Raw genomic sequence first — 19,717 nt, forward strand, 5'->3', positions numbered from 1 at the left:
GGGGGAGCGTGTAGCCTTATACTTGGAACATATACTTGAGATGAGCCTTCTCCACATGGCCTAGCACTGAGAAGGCAAATCTCAGCAGTCATTATGCCAATGTGCCTTATTTTCTAGCTGGCAATGTCCTACCCAGCTGTCATTTAGCCCTTTGTTTTTCAAGTATTCTTACTTACGATWTTACTGTCATCAAATACATATTCTTACTCATTACTATTATTATCGATTCTTTCCCTTTTTGAATGATTCATACATGCGTTGAGATATCCCAGAGTGTCTCAGGTTTCCATTTCTTAGTTTCTAGCTGCAATTGCAAGATTTTCACTTCATTTTAATATAAATCTAACTTTAACCTAAAAGACAAGCACAGACCCCACAAGATAAATTGCAAGATTGGTTCCTTGGCTTTCATGCAGAACTTTCTTTTTCCTTCTTTCCATTTGACAAGGTGATATTCAAAGGAGCAGTAATGCTTACAGATCATTCCGTTGTGTGTGAACCTGATAAACACCAAGTGGTGGGAACATTCCTGCAGTTTATGAGTTGGCAACTTAGGACACTTCTACTGCAGATTGCCTTAAAAAATAGGGCTTAGTGACTATAGGGAAGAGGAATGAAAATAGCTTGGGTGTGATTGAACTGGAAATGTGATTATTTAATTTTTCTTCAAGGCTCCCAGAGTGTCTCCCATTTCAGGCAATTTTCAGCTTGAGGCTGTTCAGTGAGGGAGTGCGAGTGAGCTGGAAAAGTTAAACCTTGCCTTTAGTGGAAGAGGGATCTATTGTTGCAAAGCTTCAATCTCATTGAAAGTCCTGAAAACAAACTAAATAAAAATCCATATAGACAATGAGCCTTAGGACTACTTTCTGAAATCCTCTTCAAATTAAGAGAAGCTGGTTGGCTTTGACTGCTGCTTCAGTGTCTTTGTTATTTTTCTGTTCCTGTAGGGGAGTGCTCAAGTACCAGTCTAACTTAGAGGAACACCCTCCTGGTTGCTTTAATCCTAACAAAACACTCCAAGAGAATATGTCGGTGCCAAAGGATTTTGAAGAGACGTTTCCTGACTACACTACTGAGCCTTTCCCAGAGGACTTACCAGTGTCAGAACCCTTTGTACAAAATAACTTTGTGAGAATTTGTTCCGAGGAACCCAAGTTCCAGTCGCACTTCCCAGAGGTCTGTATGATCCGACGTTTCAGGTATTACAAGCCATGCCAAGTCTTACAGTCAGCCATAACCACTAATATTTGCTTTTCCAGAGATGTTTTAATAATGTAAAACATTATTAAAATCCTTTCAGGTTTGATGAGGAAAAAACAATCTGTTTTAAACCTTGAATTGCGTAACAGTGTGGTGTATAGAATAGGATGGAAAAATGTCAAGAGATTTGCTCTAAAATATTCCCTTTTTTACTACATGATAAGACACGTATTGATGTTGCTATAAATGTGATTCTAAATTACAGCATAGCACTTCAAATCAAACTTAGTATTTATATAACATATTCACACAGTCCTTTTGTAAGCATTGTGAGTGCAGCAGCTAATTGAAATAATCAAACACTACTTGTTCCCTTTTTTACCATGCAGATGCAATGGCTAATACACATTTCCGGGATGCAGTTGTTTTCGGTTTGGCTTTGTGACAGGGTAGCCTGTTGTTTGCAGGGAATAATGTTATATGTAGTATGAGTAAATGAATATAATGACAATGGGTATAAAATTGCCTTTTCTTTTTCTGTTTTCCTTTTGTTTCTGCATGTCTGGCGGCAGGAGTTTTTCTTCATCTAAATTTTATCATCCCTTTTGAGGAAAGGTGAGCTGGGCTATGTTGAAAGATAGCCCGAGGAACTTTGGGAATACTGAGCTCACAAAGCTAAGGCCCAGTGTTCAAAATGATCCCGTAACAGACTTCACAGGGGTTTCTATTATTATCATTATTTTCTGTAGAACATAAATGACCCTTAATATCTTCTGTGGGACCCCATTTTACTAAGGAGCATGTAATAGCAATAAGTAGTCAATGATACACTTATGTCGTACAACAGGATCCTTTGAATTTGTAACTTGTTGTGCTACTGCACCTGAATTTCAAGTCTCAATGTGTATCTAGCTCCGTATGTATGACCTATAGAACATCAAATAGTGTCTTCTTTGAAGCTAAAGACATATGCTTTAAAGCTATCTATGTGAAAAGAAATGCCATAGAAAGAAATAGTCACTTGATGTTCTCCTGGCAGCTGGTAACTTTATTTTAGAACTTTTTTGGATGCACTTAGAGATACCAAGTCCAAAACAAAGTTTGCATTGCTCTTAGGGCTTGTGAGCTACTCAAATTTTTACAGACAGAGATGCTTGAGGAAATAAATGCTCTGGTAAACAAGAGATGCTAATGTGCAACTTTAAAAGTTGGGATGGGAAGATGGATGAATGACTAGGGCACTTCCAGTGTCCTGACTTGAGTGACTTAGCAGATGTGGAGTCAATTGTTAGCTCTGCCATAAGCTCTTGCTAATTGACTTTTAGGATGGGATTCAGCTAACAGCTGCAAATATCTCCAGCTAGGCACACTGGGTTTGCTTTATAGTCAATGCAGAGAAATGGGCGCATTCAGGGCACAATTTGTCTAGCTACACGTTTTCCACAGGGAAAAATGAATCCTGCCTATTTCTTTCCCTTGCCTATAATGTTCTTTTAACTTACTGCAAGCATAAATTCTATAACACAGACATTGTTTCTTATTTTTTTTGCCTATAACTGATGATCAAATGAAGGTAATAGTCAAATAATATTGCAACTCATAAGTGTTTGTGCTTAAAGGTTAACCAGTTTTATAACACTTTGGTCATTTAGATTTTGAAACAGTAAATGTACTGTGTCATTCACTGCTGAAATCGGTTGTAATCTAAGTACATAAAATTAGAGTAACATGGTTGCAAATGAGGACATTAGCATTTTGTTCCTGATTAGTTTTATGATTGAAATCATTTGTGCTTGTGGATGATGCTGCCAGTTAGACTGATTAAGCCCCCATAATGAGCTTAGATTGCATGTAGAGAGATGGGAGATTACTTGTGACCAAAACACAACCCAGCAGATAGGTATGAAATGAGGTCCTGCAACTACTTGCATTACTGTGAAATTAGAAGAAATACAATGAAAAGTCCTTAGTGTAATATGCTGCTGTTCTCTCTTAGACGTGGTTTTGGATTTCTGGACCTTTGTGCTTATATTGTGTAGAAAGGCTGTACCGCTACATCCGCAGTAATAAACCGGTCACAATAACTTCAGTGATAAGCCATCCATCCAACGTCCTTGAAGTGAGGATGATGAAAGTCAACTTTAAAGCAAGGCCTGGGCAGGTGAGTTAATATGTCCCTAAAAAATCACTGCTGTTCAGATAACATTATCTATAGGGATGATTTCCACTTATTATATACTAACCAACCACAGAATGTTTTGAACCTATCTCTTCCATCATTTATTTTTTCTTTGGCTGATTTTATTTCAGTATGTTATTCTACACTGTCCAAGAGTGTCAGCACTAGAAAGCCATCCGTTCACCCTTACAATGGTAAGAAATCCTTTTACTTTGACATAATGAGTTTTTTTCAGGTACTTTCCCATTTATTTATATCTGGTGAGCAAATGGTCTCCATTGCCTTCAAGGTGAAAATTCCCTTCAGAAGAGCTTATGTTTCATTTATAAGGGTAACAATGAATATGAAATAGCATGGTTATTATGTATGACAGTACTCAATACATACTTAATTTTCTGCACTGCTGAGAAAATTGTAATGAGAACTTTTTCAAAGTCTTCTATAAGTGTAAAACAATAATAAATAAATAAATAAAATCCATGTGATTTTGATCATTCAGTTTCAAATAAAAGAGGGTTCAGCCATCTGTTTGTAGACCTTAGTGCAGAATGAGCACAAATTCTAATGAATTTTCTGTCATTTTCTGTCATTTTTGCTATTCAGTAAAATGAATAGGCATTCCCTCAATTGCCTTTTTCGAACAAAGTTAGAAGCACATCAAGTCTAAAAAAATGTTTTAAAAAAAGATTTCTGCTTTATTTTTACATTACTTCAAGTCACTAATATATCTCTTAATATACCAGTGAAGTCATACAACCTTGGGATTATTACTTATTTAGCTCAGTCTAGCTAGAATGAGACCTCATGATCCAGAAAGACTGGAATAAAGTGAAATTGTATTTAAATATACTTGAAGCTCTGCAGGAGTGAGCAGTGCAGAGGCCTAGTAGATGCTAAAACAAAATGTTTGTAAATCTAACTTTCACCAGAAATTAAGTTTGTACTGTAAATCTGGCAGTGAATCTTGGTTAAGGAAATCTGCCTTTCCATGGCTTAGTGTAAGCCAAGAAAGAATATTTGTGCTGGTGTGGTAAAAAGCTCTTCCTTTTGACATAGGCAAATGATGACTTGAAGCCAAGTGCAGAGTTTTGCATTTGAAAGAGAAGCGGAATGAAGCCTATATTATATGAAGTTTTTCTGGCTACTATGATTACCAGTAAAAAGCAGAGGCATGTGTTATTTATCCGTTGTTAACTCCAGTAGGCAATAATTGAGGCCTTCCTCTGTATAGTGCCTAAAAATAACCAGAAGTGCAGTGCTGAAAAAAGATGTGTGTTGCACTATCCATGGGATGGTAGCTGGGTTATTTTTTGTGTAGAATGGTTTAATCACTATTTCTTTCAATTTTTTATTAATTTAGCAATTGGAAGGTAAATTTAAAGCACACAGCACAAGTCTTAGATTGCTTTTAACAGTAGTTATGCACTGGTGATGGAGTTACTCCTGTTCTATATATATCATTTAAACCTTAATCTCAAAATTTTATGCTCTTGTTTTCTTACTAATTCAGTGGAAATAGTAGTAATAATTTGATCATTGTTAGTAGYTATGTAGTTTGGAAGATACGGGACATTTTATAAAGATTTGATCTTCTTATATTAGGAAAATAATGGATTGTGTTATATTAATTTTCAGAAATAATGCCATCACAGAATATAAGACCTGATTCAGCCGTAGTGTTTTCTCTAGCAAAACTTTTCTCCCACACCCCCCCATGGGAGTTTTAGTGAGAATAGAGACTGCTATAATGGGCCTATTGAGCTAGATSTTAGGATGAAGTTAAATTGAATGTTTTATTCAAATCAGATTTTTCACACAAGTTGAGGTTTTCATACACTAGTTAAAAAGGCATATCATAATACTGCCTGTAATTTAGGGAAAAAAAGATTTTTGCATGAAAACTTTTAGATCTGAGAGCTATGTAAAATAGATCTGTTGTTCTGAGTTTTTTAATGAGTATAAACAACTCATTTATGGTCAGATATTGTGCAGTTTATTTCAGTTAGATACACAAGTCTAGCTGTTAAATTACAGTGTGTGTATTTTTTACAATTATATATTAAATAATGTTAGAAATAGCAATTTCCACTCATGCACAATGCATTATATTTTAAACTTGTAATATCAGAACTGGCAATTTCTATTCATGGTCAATACATAATTCTTTAAAGTACAGTGATGTCGTTCAGCATAATAGCATATCCTTAAAGATCATATACTTGTTTTAATTGTTATAAGATATGAAGTTTCTACTGAGTTATTGAGTTTCGTTTTTATTGCCACAAACATATGTCAGTAGAGCATCAGTTTTACTGGAGACAGTACTGTTACTGGGTAGAAAGCAGTTGTATAGCAGAATAATGACTTGAAATGTCTAGGTTTATGACCATCTTCTTGCCCAGTCTAAGCAGGGGACAGTCATTTCCACATGTCTTTCTTAGTCATGGAATGTGTCTTGGGCTGTTGTGCTGCTAGAAAGCTTGTTTTGTTTTTAAAATGATGCTAGACATGGCACTGTGCTTTTAGAGTGTGTAAACAATATCTTAACTCAATACATTTTTCTGCTCCCATCTGACCCACCTGTAGTTACCAAACAAGTTGGAAAACTACTCCTGCTTCTTTTATTCAATGGCTATAATCTCTGGGTTATTTTTCTAGGCTGATGTATGAGCATCATGATGTATGGGCTCAGAGCCATAGGGAGAGCAGSGTAAAGGGGGAGTGAGGCTGCAGATGTCAGCAGTGCAATGCAGCAATAACTGCGGCAAACCTAAGGGAAACGCTGCAGCCTTCTTCCCCAGCAGCCTGGAACAAGTTCTGTGGTAGGAAGGAGAAGACAAGTACCTGTCCTACACCTGCCACGTGGCAGGAAGTTGCCATTGTACTGCTTAGGGTATATCTGACATCCTATCAAAGCTTCTGATGTATCACAATGTGCCTGGAGTCTTGCTTAAAAGACGAGGAGTAATGGCAAGCTCATGCACGTCACTGTACTCTAAGCAAGGACTATAAGCAGAAGTGGGAAGAAAGGAGTGAGCAGGCGTGGAGAAGACACACACATGTTTCACTAATCCCTTTTCTTTCCAAAGTTTTGTAGTATTTACAGTTTAGCTTTGTCTTACATGTAATGCTTGCTGGAGGGAAACCCTGGGAGGTTTCCTATATAAAGGCCTGAACATATTCCCATTGAACTCTGGCAAAGCTCCCGATTGTTTCACTCAGAGCCAGAGGGAGCTGTGAATCTTACCAAGTGAATAAAAAGAGGCAGCCTTCATTTAAAAAATACATGCGATGGTGTCTATTTTCTGTTTTTAATTAACAGCATTATTCACCTTGCTAATTGAAAGAATGAGTAGAGGTCATAAGTGCAAAATGCACACATGGATTTAGAGAAGGACAAATCATGGCACTGCTGACTCAGAATTGCCAGTCTGGCTTTTTTACTAATCTGTGATTTGAATCTGCAGTCAGAGACTTCATGTCACTTGCACACTGTGAGGTCCAGGCACTCAGATCCAGGTTTTGTCTCATAACTGACATGGAAGGTGATATTCTGGAACTTCTGAAGTGTCCTTCTACCTGTTTTTTTCACCCATGTTTCTTCCTTGGCTTTGTTATTAATTTAAAATGCTTGGAATAGTAAAGAATGGATAACTGGGAACCTAGGATTCCTGCTGGTGACCTGTTTGGCTAGTTCTAGGTATTTTACAGCGGGTCATTAGCTTCATATTGTCTACAGTTGTCCATTGTCTTTTCAATGCTYCATTGTCTCTGTCCTTCCTTTAACAAAGGCTTTCTGTTGAACATATTTTACCATACTGCTTTCCCCAATGTCTGTTCAAAATCATCATAAAAATTGACTGCTGTTACTATGCTATGTAACAGTGAGTGGAAAATTTTCAGTCTAGTACCCCCTTATGTCTAATTTATTTATTTTACATAGGGCATTATTCTATCCTGTGATAGAATCAGTAAGGTTGGAAGGGACCTCTGGAGATCASCTAGTCCAACCCCCCTGCTCAAGCAGGGTCACCTAGAACATGTTAGACAGGGTTGCATCCAGGCGGGCCTTGAAGATCTCCAGAGAAGGAGACTCCACAACCTCTCTGGGCAACCTGTGCCAGTGCTCTGTTACTCTCACAGGGAAAAAATTCCCCCTCACGGTCAGGCGGAACTTCCTGTGCTTCAATTTCTGCCCATTGCCTCTTGYCCYGTCACATGGGACAACTGAAAAGAGTTTGTCCCCGTCCCCTTGACACCCTCCCTCCAGGTACTTATACACATTGATAAGATCCCCCCTCAGGCTTCTCTAGCCCAGGCTGAAGAGGCCCAGCTCTTGCAGCTGTTCCTCGTAGGGCAGGTGCTCCAGCACTCTGATCATCTTTGTAGCCCTACGCTGGACTCTCTCCAGTAGCTCCATGTCTCTCTTGTCGTGGGGAGCCCAGAACTGGACACARGACTCGAGATGAGGCCTCTGCAGGGCTGAGTAGAGGGGCAGGATCACCTTTCTCCACCTGCTGGCAACACTCTTCCCAGTGCACCCCAGGAGACCATTGACCTTCTTGGCCACAAGGGCACATTGCTGGCTGATGGTCACCTTGTCATCCACCAGCACTCCCAGGTCCTTCTCTGCAGAGCTGCCCTCCAGCAGGTTGGCCCCCAACCTGTRCTAATGCACGGTGTTATTTCTTCCCAGGTGTTTCTATCTAGATGGTTTAATTTGAAGAAGATCAAACCAGTAATGCAATGTCTTTCTTCCTTTCCTTCCACAATGCAGTTCTGTATGAATAAGAAAAAAATCCTGCAGGGCTTAGACCAAATTTGAATTCTTTGCTCATGTGCATGGAGGGACAAAACCTTTCTTTGTGGTTTGTTGCATGTACCAATTTTAGGAAGCAAGTTTGTGTGTATCTTAACTTGAAACCGAGTTTTGAGGAAGAGAGAAGACATGTTTGCATATACAGATATTCAAATTTATAGACAAAATCCAAATATTTATTATGGAGAAAGAAAATCTTGTTTGATTAGTTGTATCCAACTATAAAGATCTGTAAGTCAATAATTACTGAACACCAAGCAGAGCAGAGAAACATTAAGTTCATTACTCATTCCTGAGTAAGTAAGAAAATTACCTGAAGGAGGTTTCTGAATGCACACGACAAATTATAGTACTGTACCTAAATGTCTCTGAACTATTACTTATTTATGCATTTTAAACCTTTGAGGATTTTTTTGTTTCCTATAGCCTTTTATATAAGAATTTTCCTTATCCTTTTTCCATCTCCATGTAGGTTGAGTTGGTATATGGATCTAGGCATATTAAGATTACAGGCTGATGACCCTAGTGGACATTTACAACTTTGGGTTTGATGCCTTGTTAGAAAGGACTCAGCAAATAATACATGAGTGTAGACAATAATGTCACAGCAAGTGATACATTTGATTTTGTGAGGGAAAACTTTTTTTATTATTATTTTTATTTTTATTTTTTTATTGAACCAAGGTTGTCTTTATCCATGGATAATCCAGAAGTGATTTAAAAATCACTAAAAAGTCTTCCATTGACTGCAGTGGAATTTTAATAGTCCACTAGTGAAGTTTTAAATCTGAGCTTCTTCTGAGGAATGCACATTCAAAAGTGAAACAAGAGATACTGAAGAAGCATGTGTCCTGTACCATAAACCTGAGAAATAAACTATGCACAGCAGGAAAAGCCTAGGGGCCTGATTCTGAATGATTCTGAACTACATAAGGAAAAAAAAAAAAAAAAAAAAAAAAAAAAAAAGGTTTTTTTGCTCAGGCAAACTTCTGGCAATTGTGTGAGGACTTCAAGAGTTAAGTTCATACTGACAGATAAAAGCAATAAAAACAAAATCTAACCTGATGACATTCTAATAAGATTTGTAAAATATCTTATGCAAATTGTTATGGAACTTGGTTTTTTGAGTTGATTTACAGAGCATTTAGGGAAATGCAGATATGGTGAAGTATCTTGCTGGCAAACTAAAAAAATCCATAGATTTTTATACAAGTAGAAAATATAGCAGCTGTTTGACAAAGAATTTAAGTGAAACAAAAATAGAATAGACTAATCTGTCAGATGTATTTAAGTGCTTTCTTAGGCTTTTTTGTTTGGTTTTCAGTTTAATAATTTTGGAGCCTACATAAAAATTCTAAGTAAACTTCCACTTTCATTTAAATTTATAAATCTGACTTCTTTTGAGAAATTATTACAGATAATTTCACTAAATCCTGTATCATTCTTCAGCAGATAGTTTAAACAGAGGTATCAGAGCCCTCTGATGAGCAGTTTTTCTCAAAATTTGTTACACTATATAAATAAATTAATAACCTCCGAATCATGTTAAAGTTTCCTGAGTCAAAAAATAAAACTTGAGCTGAAGCAAGGGCTTATCTTGTAATTCCACAGTTTAATCTCAGTGTTTGGAAAAAGTATTTCCTTTCAGTTTTGAATCTGCTAGCTTTTAATTGTATTGGAGGTCCTCTTGGAGCTTCCATATAGCTAGGGTTTCACCCCAACTTTTTTTTTTTTTTTTACTGACCAGTATGGAAACTGGTCGAATTTTCTGCCTTGTGCAATAGTCCTTGCTCCCAACTACAGCCATGGATAATATCTCTTATAAATGGTAAAAATACACATCCAATGTATTTTTCTGAAAATTAATTAATGTGGAAAGATTTATGCATGAAGCAAAAAAATTGGGCAAATCCAAAAAGTTAGAAAGAGAAGTATTAAAAACTAAACATAAATTAAAGAAACCATGAAAAAATCTTAAGTAGAAAGATAGAAAATTCAGAACTGGACAAAAGGGGAAAAAATTCTGTGCAGTGTTCAAGTGCCTTGCTGCCATGACTTCCACTAATTACCTTGTTACCTAAATTCTCCCCAAGTTTGAATTTATATGGAGGATATTCTAGTGTTATAAAGGTAAATTTGCAGAGTATATCAAGCATCCACTTAATGTAGMAGAGAGGTGTGTTTTGTCCCACCAGAGGCAGTGCTTCTAGGTTGGTTTCTAGACTAGGTTAGAGAGAGATCTAGGAAGTGAACAAGCAACTTCAGCATGAAACAATTAGGAATTTTAAGCATGAATACAGTTAATATATGGAAAAAGTATTAAAGGAAATGAAGCACTATGTCTCTTGTGATCTTAAAAGTAAGACTAGCTGTCTAGCTGGCATTTGCACTTTAGCCTGGTAAAATACTGTGTATACTGGTAGAGTAGTCAAAGAGATGCAGTTTTCCTTGAACTGATGGTGAACTGACCATCATGAGCATGTCACACCATTGAGAACAATTTAGCTTTAGCTTGAGGATGGCCCACAGTTTCTGCTCAGGGATGATGGTGAAAGGAGCCTTCATGCCATCCAGTTTCCTTGTTCAGCCATCAACTCTACTATGGCAATGTTGCTCAATGACATGTCAGGATACCCCTTGAGGATGAGAAGAGGCAGCCTTTGGCTGGAAACATTGCTCTGCTGCCTTTTGTTCCTTCAGGAGCAAGTACTCATATCCTGAGTATCCAACAAGGTTGTGGTATGTTTTTCCCACTAGCTTGTTTGATGTGTGTAAATTATAAGCTGAATATTACTAGGATTAATATTGATACATTTTTTGCTATTTTATAGGGAATGTAATGTATCTGTCGGGGGCAAAGGTGAATCAGCAAGGTTTCTGCCTTGTCAAACTACAAAGGTGAAGATGTACTGACTAGACTCCAGAAGTGTGACAGTACATCTGTAGCAGCAAGACTCTATGGGGTCAGGCTATTACAGACTTATTAGAAAACAGATAATGTTATTTCATATTATCAGTATTTTCAGAAATGCTGTATCAGAGAAATCTCTGTATCAAATGCCTCCACAAAAATCTTATCCAGAATTTGTGCACTTGAATCTCCATGGATTCTTTTGACCTTTCACAGTCACAGGTGCTGAACACCATTGGAAATTAGATTTCAGAAATCTAGCATTGGCTATAAGACATTTAAAACTAAAATATACTTTAAATTTAAAACTGTTGGTCTATTTACAGTCCTGAGACATCTACTACTGTAAAGATTTGTGTTTTTCTCTGGTGCAATAGTGAAATCCAGCAACAAATGCTCACAGATTCAAACTTAAAAATAAGATTGTTTTTAACATTGAGTAATTTAATAACTGAAGACTGCAGGGAGTGAAGTAGCAAATACTGAACTCTGTACTACAGACTCACAGAAATTAGTGGGTGAAACTTAGTGGTTTATATTACAGAAGAAGTTAGACTCTAGATGACCAAAATGAGTTGACCATGGATGCATCTTGAGTACCCCACAGTGGTATGGCATGTTTTTTTCCACTAGCTAGACTGCAGGTGTTTGGGGTTGGACAAGAAGAGGATGGAAAGTGAAAGGGAAGAGTGCTTGGGATATGTTACTGCAGCTGGGAGGGATCAGGCTGAAACAAGGGGTATTCAAGACATGGGAGTCTTGCCTCAACCATCCGGACAGCCTTGAGACTTAAATCACATTTTGTGGTTAGAATTTCCCTAGGTTCAAGTGTGTTAATGTCTGCTGATGTCTGCCAGTTAAGTTAGGATAACTGTAGGGCCAAGTCTCTAACAGGAAAAGCTTTCAGACAAATTCTTATCTGTAAAAGAACCTGAAATAAGGAAAAAAACAACAAAATGGAACAGAGCCATTTTAGAGAATCTCACAACCTCTCAGGCAGAAATGTGTTTAAAGTAACTGCTCAGATCAACTTTTTATTTTTATGCCACCTGAAATGTGCTTCTTAAAATGCGTAATTCATTAGTTAAAACAAGGGTAGCCCAGTGTAACAAAGTTTACCTCCTATGAGTCAGACTGAAGTCTAGCTACTATTTTTTGGCTACCTTTACATAGCCTGCCTGTGTTTGTCATCACTCCTCTTCATTTTTCTAGTGTCAAGATGAATCATTTTAGGAGTGTTTATAGCAGTTTTGCAGGAAACCAGACAAGCAACAGCTTGCTAAGCTTTTGAAGCTTTTTTCTTTTTTCTTTTTCTTTCTGTTTTTTTTTTTAAGTTGATTGACAAAATCGAAAACTTTTTTTTTTTTCCCAATTTGGTGAAAGATAGGTTGGTTGTGTTTAGTTCACTTTCCCAGTTCTGCCTCTCTCCCAGTTACATCAGTTATATTAACTTACTTATATATGTTTTTCTTGATCTGCGTAAGTGCCCATCTAACTCTAGAGTAAAGATGAGGTGATGAAGTGGAGATTCGCAGTGCAGCTGTTTCGCCCTGGCAGGCAGGCAGACAGGCAGAGACATTGAAATGTATCAGTTGTTTGATGCTGTTTGGAATACCCACCAAGATATCTGCAAATTCCTTATTTGGGAAAAAGCTATGCTTTGATTCTAAGTGAAAACCTTCTTTGAAGTAGTTTCCCTTTGTTTGAACAAACTCTGCAATGAGTTCCTGAGATTAGACAAAGATGAGGTTCCTCTTTGTTCTTCCAGTTGTGGCATGACTATCTTTATAACTCTGGGCTCTGCTTAGACCACCTTGTAGGCATCGAAAATGGAAGCTGGTGCTTACTGTGGAGCATAAATTTGAGAGCAGTATCTCCAGCACTGCTCAGCCTATAGATAAATACGCAGCAGTACAAGAACTGAAATGGGGCTCTACTCATGCAGCCACACTGCGATACATAACTTGGGCATCCCTTTCATTTCCTCTTTACATTTGCATACTAGTTTGCTGTTGACTTTCTCCCTCCCTGCATGCTGATGTCTAAAAAGAGTATATAATAGATTAATTTTAATAGCAGTATTCTTGCCATTTTTTTTACCAGTTAAAAAATCCAGTAGCCAGCAAATTGAAATAGTATTCTTTGTCTCAGGACTTTTAAAAATTTCAAGTGTCATACCTCCCTCAGCAAAACGCATCTACAAAGTGTCCTGTTTCTTGTTCTAGAGAACGTTCTTCTTTAGGAGTAGATACCAGTGAAGTTCCTGTATGAGATTAAATGTTCTGGGTAATCAAAGCTTTAAACATAGATGTTGACAATATATTTTCATTTGCTGTATGTTGTATGATATGCACAGATTTATCCATTGTTCGTTAATTCCAGGAGATTTTCTTTATTTACCTATTTAAAGTAGGTGTAAAATGTTGCCACTATGATCTAATAGCAATTAGTTCATTCATTTTGTATTCATACAAGAGTAAGACATAGAAGAGAACAGAGAATCTTGTCCACAGTCATAAAACTGATAAATAAAATGCATTTCAAATCTGTGTTAATCCAGTATTGAATTAAACATAGATTAGTTAAAATATGGATAATAGTCTTAATCTATCTCAGTCAAAAATCACCTAGCAACAAAACAACAGGATTAAAACCACTGGTGACTCTAATTTGTTTGCTGATGTATAAGCATGAAGTTCTCCAGAGTTTGTTGCAAATTCCCTATGTGATAATTTACATTTATGTTAGTTCGCTTAGAAAAAAGTGGAAAAAGCATATATAGTTTGTTGGGGCGGAGGGCTTTCCTTCAGAAGATAGAATTATCTGTGTTCCATAAGTTTTGTTTACATATAAAATATTATCCTCACTGCTTTTAATGTGAAACATAGAGAACAACAAAGTAAAAACAAGTATTGTAAACCTCTACACTTTAGATTAACAGCTCTTTGGGAAATCCATCAACTTGCAAATGATAAAAACATAGCTGGGTTTCTTCAAGGGTGTAAATATGCACAGCTCTTAAATTTAACAGAATTCATCAGTCTTTGGGTTTTTGTTGGAGGATGGCCAAATGCCAGCAGATAACCTGTTTAGCATAGAGGTTGCCACCCGTAATATCTTTCACTTTTTAAAGACATAGATTGCTTGAGGTTAGAAAAAGATTAACATAGCTTCACATAATTGTACTCATCTGGCAYTGCTGATTTGTGTACTGTAGCATTTTAATCAAATGAGTACATCAAATGAAGTTTATTTGCAGCTCTTCGGGTGCAGAAAGATCTACTGAAAAACATACCACTTGTGACCTTTCATTCTATAATGTCCAATGTCCTCTCCTATTACAGAATTTTCAGGTTGGTGACTTGCCTGTTTGGAAACTATTGTTTATTTAGGAAAAAAGAAGATAAAAATATCCTTTATTTCAAGATTAGCTAATATTAACAATTTCCTTTTGGGCAGTGTGCTGTGAACTAAGGAAAAAATAAGCAGCTGCCTACAACTCTTGCCACAGTGCAGTTAATAGTCTAGTCACTAGATTATTTCTTAGGGTTCTCACAGTAAAAGGAGCAGGAGAACATCCAAGTACTACTTGCCAAAACACGTCTTTAAAACAATTTTATCATTTTTTGTTCACAGCTGCAGGGAGTACATCATGCATTGCGGAGGCCACTTTGTCTTTATTTGACTATAGCTCATGTGCTTATTATCTTGATTTCCAATTCAAGAAGGTACTTCACTTTGTGCTTAACTTTAACTTCACAGATCAGAGAATACATGTGAGTTTTGACAGGTATGAGCTGACTAGAATAAATATCTTGAATCAGTGCTGAGCTATGCAGTGTTTTAAGRAAGAGATATGGCAAATTATAAGTAATTGGTGCTCAGAGACTTAGATATGTTAAATGGCAATTCACATAATGTAGCAATTCACAAGGCTTTTGATGCTGTCTGCTATAATTCATAGAAGAAACTGCTGAAGTATGGATGAGATAATTGGACAATAAGGTGGATTGAAAATTGGTTGTAGGTGTTGTGATCAATGGYACAAAGTCCAGTTGGAAGCCAGTCACCAGCAATGTGTTCCAGGGGTTGATACTGGTACCAATACTGTTTAACCTCTYCATTAATGACGTAGATGATGGGACAGCCTGCACCCTCAACAAACTTTCAGATGATACAATACTGGGAAGAGTGACTGATAGACTAGCTGGTTGTACTGCCATTTAGAGGGACCTCAACAGGCTGGAGAAATGGGCTGACAGGAATCTCATGAAGTTCAACAAAGGGAAATGCCAAGTGTTCTATCTGGGAATGAAGAACTCCAGGCACAAGGGCAAGCTAGGGGGCCAACCAGCTGAAGAGCAGCTTTGCAGAGAGGAACCTGGGAGTCCTGGTAGACAGAAGCTGAACATGAGCCAGCAGTTTGCCCTTATGTCAAAGAAGGCCAGCAACCTCCTGAACTGCATTAAGAAGAGCATTGCCAGCAAGTTGAGGGAGGTGATCCTTCCCCTCTWGTCAGCACTGATGAGGCCACATCTGGAGTGCTGTACTGGGGAGTCCAAAACTGGATACAAGAGAGACACAGACATGTGAATGGCTACAAAGTCCAGCAAATGGCCACAGAGATGATTAAGGTGATTAAGATGATTAAGAGCATCTGTCATAKGAGGGAGGCTGAGAAAGCTGGAACTTTTTTGCCTACAAAAGAGATGGTTCAGGGGGATCTCATCAATGTGTATACATACCTGATGGGCAGATGTAAAGATGATGGAGCCAGACTTTCCTCTGTGGTGCCCAGTGATAGGATAAGAGGCAATGGGCACTGAAATACCGGAAATTCCATTTAAACATAAGGAAAAGCTTTTTTTACTGGGAAGACAGTCGGATGTTGGAACAGGTTACTCAGAGAGGTTTTGAAGTCTCCATCCTTGGAGATATTTAAAACCCAACTGGACAYTGTTATGAGCAACCTGGTCTATGTGACCTTGCTTTGAGCAGGGAGAATGGACTGGATGATCTCCAGATGTCCCTTCCAATTCAATTATTCTATGATTCTATGATTCCATGAAGAAAGTTAAATACATAAGAGGATATTTACATTACATTTGTAACTATGCACAGTGGCCTATTATGCATGGATGTTTACTTTCATGATTAAGCTTCTGAAAATTCATTTTTGAATATTTTCTTAAACTGTCTGGGATATTTTCTCCAACAGTCTGGAAAAAGCTACAATTTAGAGGTCTATTGTGTTTATGGAGATAAGAGAGGTAAAGTATTCTGCCATTCTTTACAATAAAAACATAAATACAAATTTCAAAGTCAGAATCATGGAGTCATAGCAAAACCTTAAGTTGGAAGGGCCCTCTAAAGATTATCGGTGCCAACCCGAAAGCAGAGCCTTAGATTAGGTTATCCAGGGACCTGTCRGGCTGAGTCTTGAATATTTCCAGCAGGGGAGATGCCACCATTTGTCTGGGCAACCTATTCCAGTGTTTAATTTCTCTTATGTTGAAAAATATTTTTATTACACACATAWTTATATATGTATGTATATATATATGCATGTATCTTTGTATTTTATTATATTAGTTGGATTTTTCCCTGAGGAAACTTGTACCCCTTGCTGCTTCTCCTGTCACCATGGATCTCTCTGAAGAGAGTACCTCCATTTTCCTTAGAGCTACTTCTTAGGTTTTGGAAGACAGTGATTAGATCCCTCTGAGCCTTCTCCTCTCTAGCCTAGACAAATGTGTTCCCTTTGACTTCTTTTTGTATGTCRGGTTCATCAACCCTCAGATCATTTCAGTGGCTCTCTGATGAACCCTCTCCAATTTTTTATGTCTCTCTTGAACTGGGGAGATATAGCTCGATATAGTCTAGATGACTGGTTTGTTTCTTCTGGTAAGATTTAGTAGCACAATAAGATTTTTTCCAGAACTCTCTGAGGAACTTTCATACACTGTTATGGGAATCAGAGCAGGCTTCCTAAAGTCTATAAAGAGAAATAAATCTCTTTTTTATTGGATAATTTTTCAAAGTTGCATAGAATGGAGTTAGTCACAAGAGTAATGTAAAAGATAATAGGATTGAACCTTTTCTGGCTAGAGTCAACAGATATTCTGCCATTAACTTAAATGGAAGGAGGAAATGACARGAGACAGTTTTTGTAGAAGATATGCTGAACTGGGACTTGGCATAGTTGGTCTRTGAAAATCACTCAATCTCCTGTGAAACACAGAACCCTAGTACAGCCCAGACTGAAAATTAAACTCTGCTAGAGGCTGCTACAAAGCCCTAGTGGGAGAACAGATATTTGTGTGGCGTGTACTTTCTAACGGAGAGACTGCATTCTCTTGTATGGAGAATTGGTCTTGGTATTTTGTGGGCAGGTAACACTGCAGGTACAAGCCTGCTTGTCTAGAGTTTGCCTGTTTACCTCCATTGATGCCTTTTTTTTTTTTTTTTTTTGGCTAAAACCCCTTAGTGCCAAAATGCAAGGCGTTCTTCACAAAAATGTCAACTTCTGTCATTGAATCAAAAACTCTCTGGTTTTCAGCAAAAAGTTTTTTTTTTTTTTTTTTTTTTTTAAGGCTAAAACTTGGTGAAATGATTCTGACTCTAAGGTTTTGTACCAATTTTTTTATAGAAAAACTTGAGAGATGTCAAGGCATTGAATGTGCATCTGTCTAATTATCTGTACTCTTAACAAAACAAGAATGGTCTTCCCTGCGCTAAAATGGATTGACTAGCCATTGTATTCCCAGTTCTAGATTTGCCAAGATGTGTAGAATACTAACCTTTTACCTGGGTCTTTACTGCTAAGTAAGCCAGGATAAGAACTGAACCCCAGCTTTGAGGCCACTGGTATCCCACTCTAGAACAGATTGATCTTAAGAGTGTTGGAGAGCATGGTGCAAAACAGAGCCAAGCAGTGGGCTCAAAAACAACGTAGACAATCAAATGTTCACTCCCTGGGCCTCTTTTATTTTTAAAATAATATGTCCCTTGAATTTCAGCTCTCTTCTCAGAATCGCATCTGTCTGTAGCAGTAGAAAAATATGACAGGYGTGTCATCTGTTGGGTATTGGATTCATGGTAGAGCTTGCATCAATCATTAACAGATCCTAAGAGATATGTCAAAACATGATAGTAATATCTTTTAATAAAAGAAATTGGTGGTGTTTCTTTATAGAAAGAAATKAAAAGTTTTGTCTTGAGGAATAGCTATGTGTCCTATTTATTTGTGAAATCTTTCAGCGTATCTGCAAAAGTTGTCTGGTCAGTGAGTTTGAACTCTCCCTTTAACAAGGAACTAAACTCAGAGGACTAAGGAACTTTGAACCCGGCTTGACTGGAGGTTTYTAGATACCTTGGTATGGAAAAAACTGTTAAGCGACATAATCCCTGTGTTGATAGTCACAAGTAAGTAGCCCCAGCATGAGGATATAGATGCAGAGTGACAGAATAGTGGCTACAGGGTGATTTTTTTTCTTTTTTTATGATTTATCATGCAATCTGATTTTTATGCTTTGAACATGCTATGCTTTTGTGAAGTACAGCAAAATCTCATTTTGCATTTAGGGGAAAAGAAACAGTGTTGTAACATTCAAGAACCAGAAGTCTCTTAAAAGAAAAATATCTCATTTTTTTTTTCTCTCTCTCTTTTTTTTTTTTTGATCTAAGGGTGATGTGGCAGCTTCTGATTTTTGAATGATAAAGGTCAATAGTAGAGGGAATTTTTCTGTACTACTATGATCTTTAGTTGTCATTATTACTGAATAATGCTTAGGAAAATGGTTATTTCAGATTACATTCTCAGAAGAACCCATCCCATTCAGTTGTATGAGACTTACGAGAGTCTCATGGAGACTAAACATGTCCTAGGCTTCCTGAACTGTACTGATGTTGGGAATRCTTTACAAATAGAGGGTGTAGCTGCTGTTGTGGATCTTCAGCAATTTACAAAGTCTTAACAATTCAATTGTATTTATCTTTTGTTTTCTTGTTCCTCAGAAGTGGTCTTTAATGTATTTAATATTTTTAGTGCCCTACAGATACCAAAGCAACGTTTGGGGTCCATCTTAAAGTAGTAGGAGACTGGACAGGTATGTAGAAAAAACAATTTTTTAGAGACAAATATCTTTATTTTAGTGTTATCAATTTCTGGCTTCAGCATGATTGTACCTTGATTATGACATACTTTCATTAGAAATCATTCATGCTTATTTTCTCAGAGTTCTTTGTATTACTTTTTTGATGCAACCCTTGCTTTATTCAGAAGTACATTTTTTTCAGATAACGCATTTTTTCCATTGCTAACAGATGTTCTGATTGCAATTTAATAATTTTCAATATTTTCCAGTTTCTACTTCTTTTTCATAGTTTTAGTAGCCTGCTGCCTCTATGCAAGGCATAGAGACTGCAGAAATGCTGAAATGTGCAGCTCCCAGATAAGGGGATTGTAATGCCCATAGCTTGGGTGGCTGCCAGGTTAGWTAACACCCACGGTATACTGAAATTACAGGTTGCTTTCATGTTCTTCCATGCTCTTCCATTGCTCTCTGAATGTCCTCCAGACTGAGGATGTAAACCAGGATTCCCCACA

General features: G+C 37.3%; 1 protein-coding gene across 2 annotated transcripts in view; it reads left to right on the top strand.

The window, feature by feature from the left end:
- NOX4 (NADPH oxidase 4) overlaps positions 1-19,717 on the top strand; it is a 107,032-nt gene that overhangs the window by 29,699 nt on the left and 57,616 nt on the right. For both annotated transcript variants that reach the window (XM_085304367.1, XM_085304368.1), the window contains 4 exons: positions 948-1,176; positions 3,197-3,361; positions 3,511-3,573; positions 19,157-19,217. In XM_085304367.1, the coding sequence (XP_085160493.1) occupies positions 948-1,176; positions 3,197-3,361; positions 3,511-3,573; positions 19,157-19,217 (518 nt within the window). The remainder of the gene's footprint in view (positions 1-947; positions 1,177-3,196; positions 3,362-3,510; positions 3,574-19,156; positions 19,218-19,717) is intronic.

The sequence above is a fragment of the Rhea americana genome, unplaced genomic scaffold (assembly GCF_003343005.1).
Source record: "Rhea americana isolate MKP2758 unplaced genomic scaffold, rheAme1 scaffold_208, whole genome shotgun sequence".
Classification (NCBI taxonomy): domain Eukaryota; kingdom Metazoa; phylum Chordata; class Aves; order Rheiformes; family Rheidae; genus Rhea; species Rhea americana.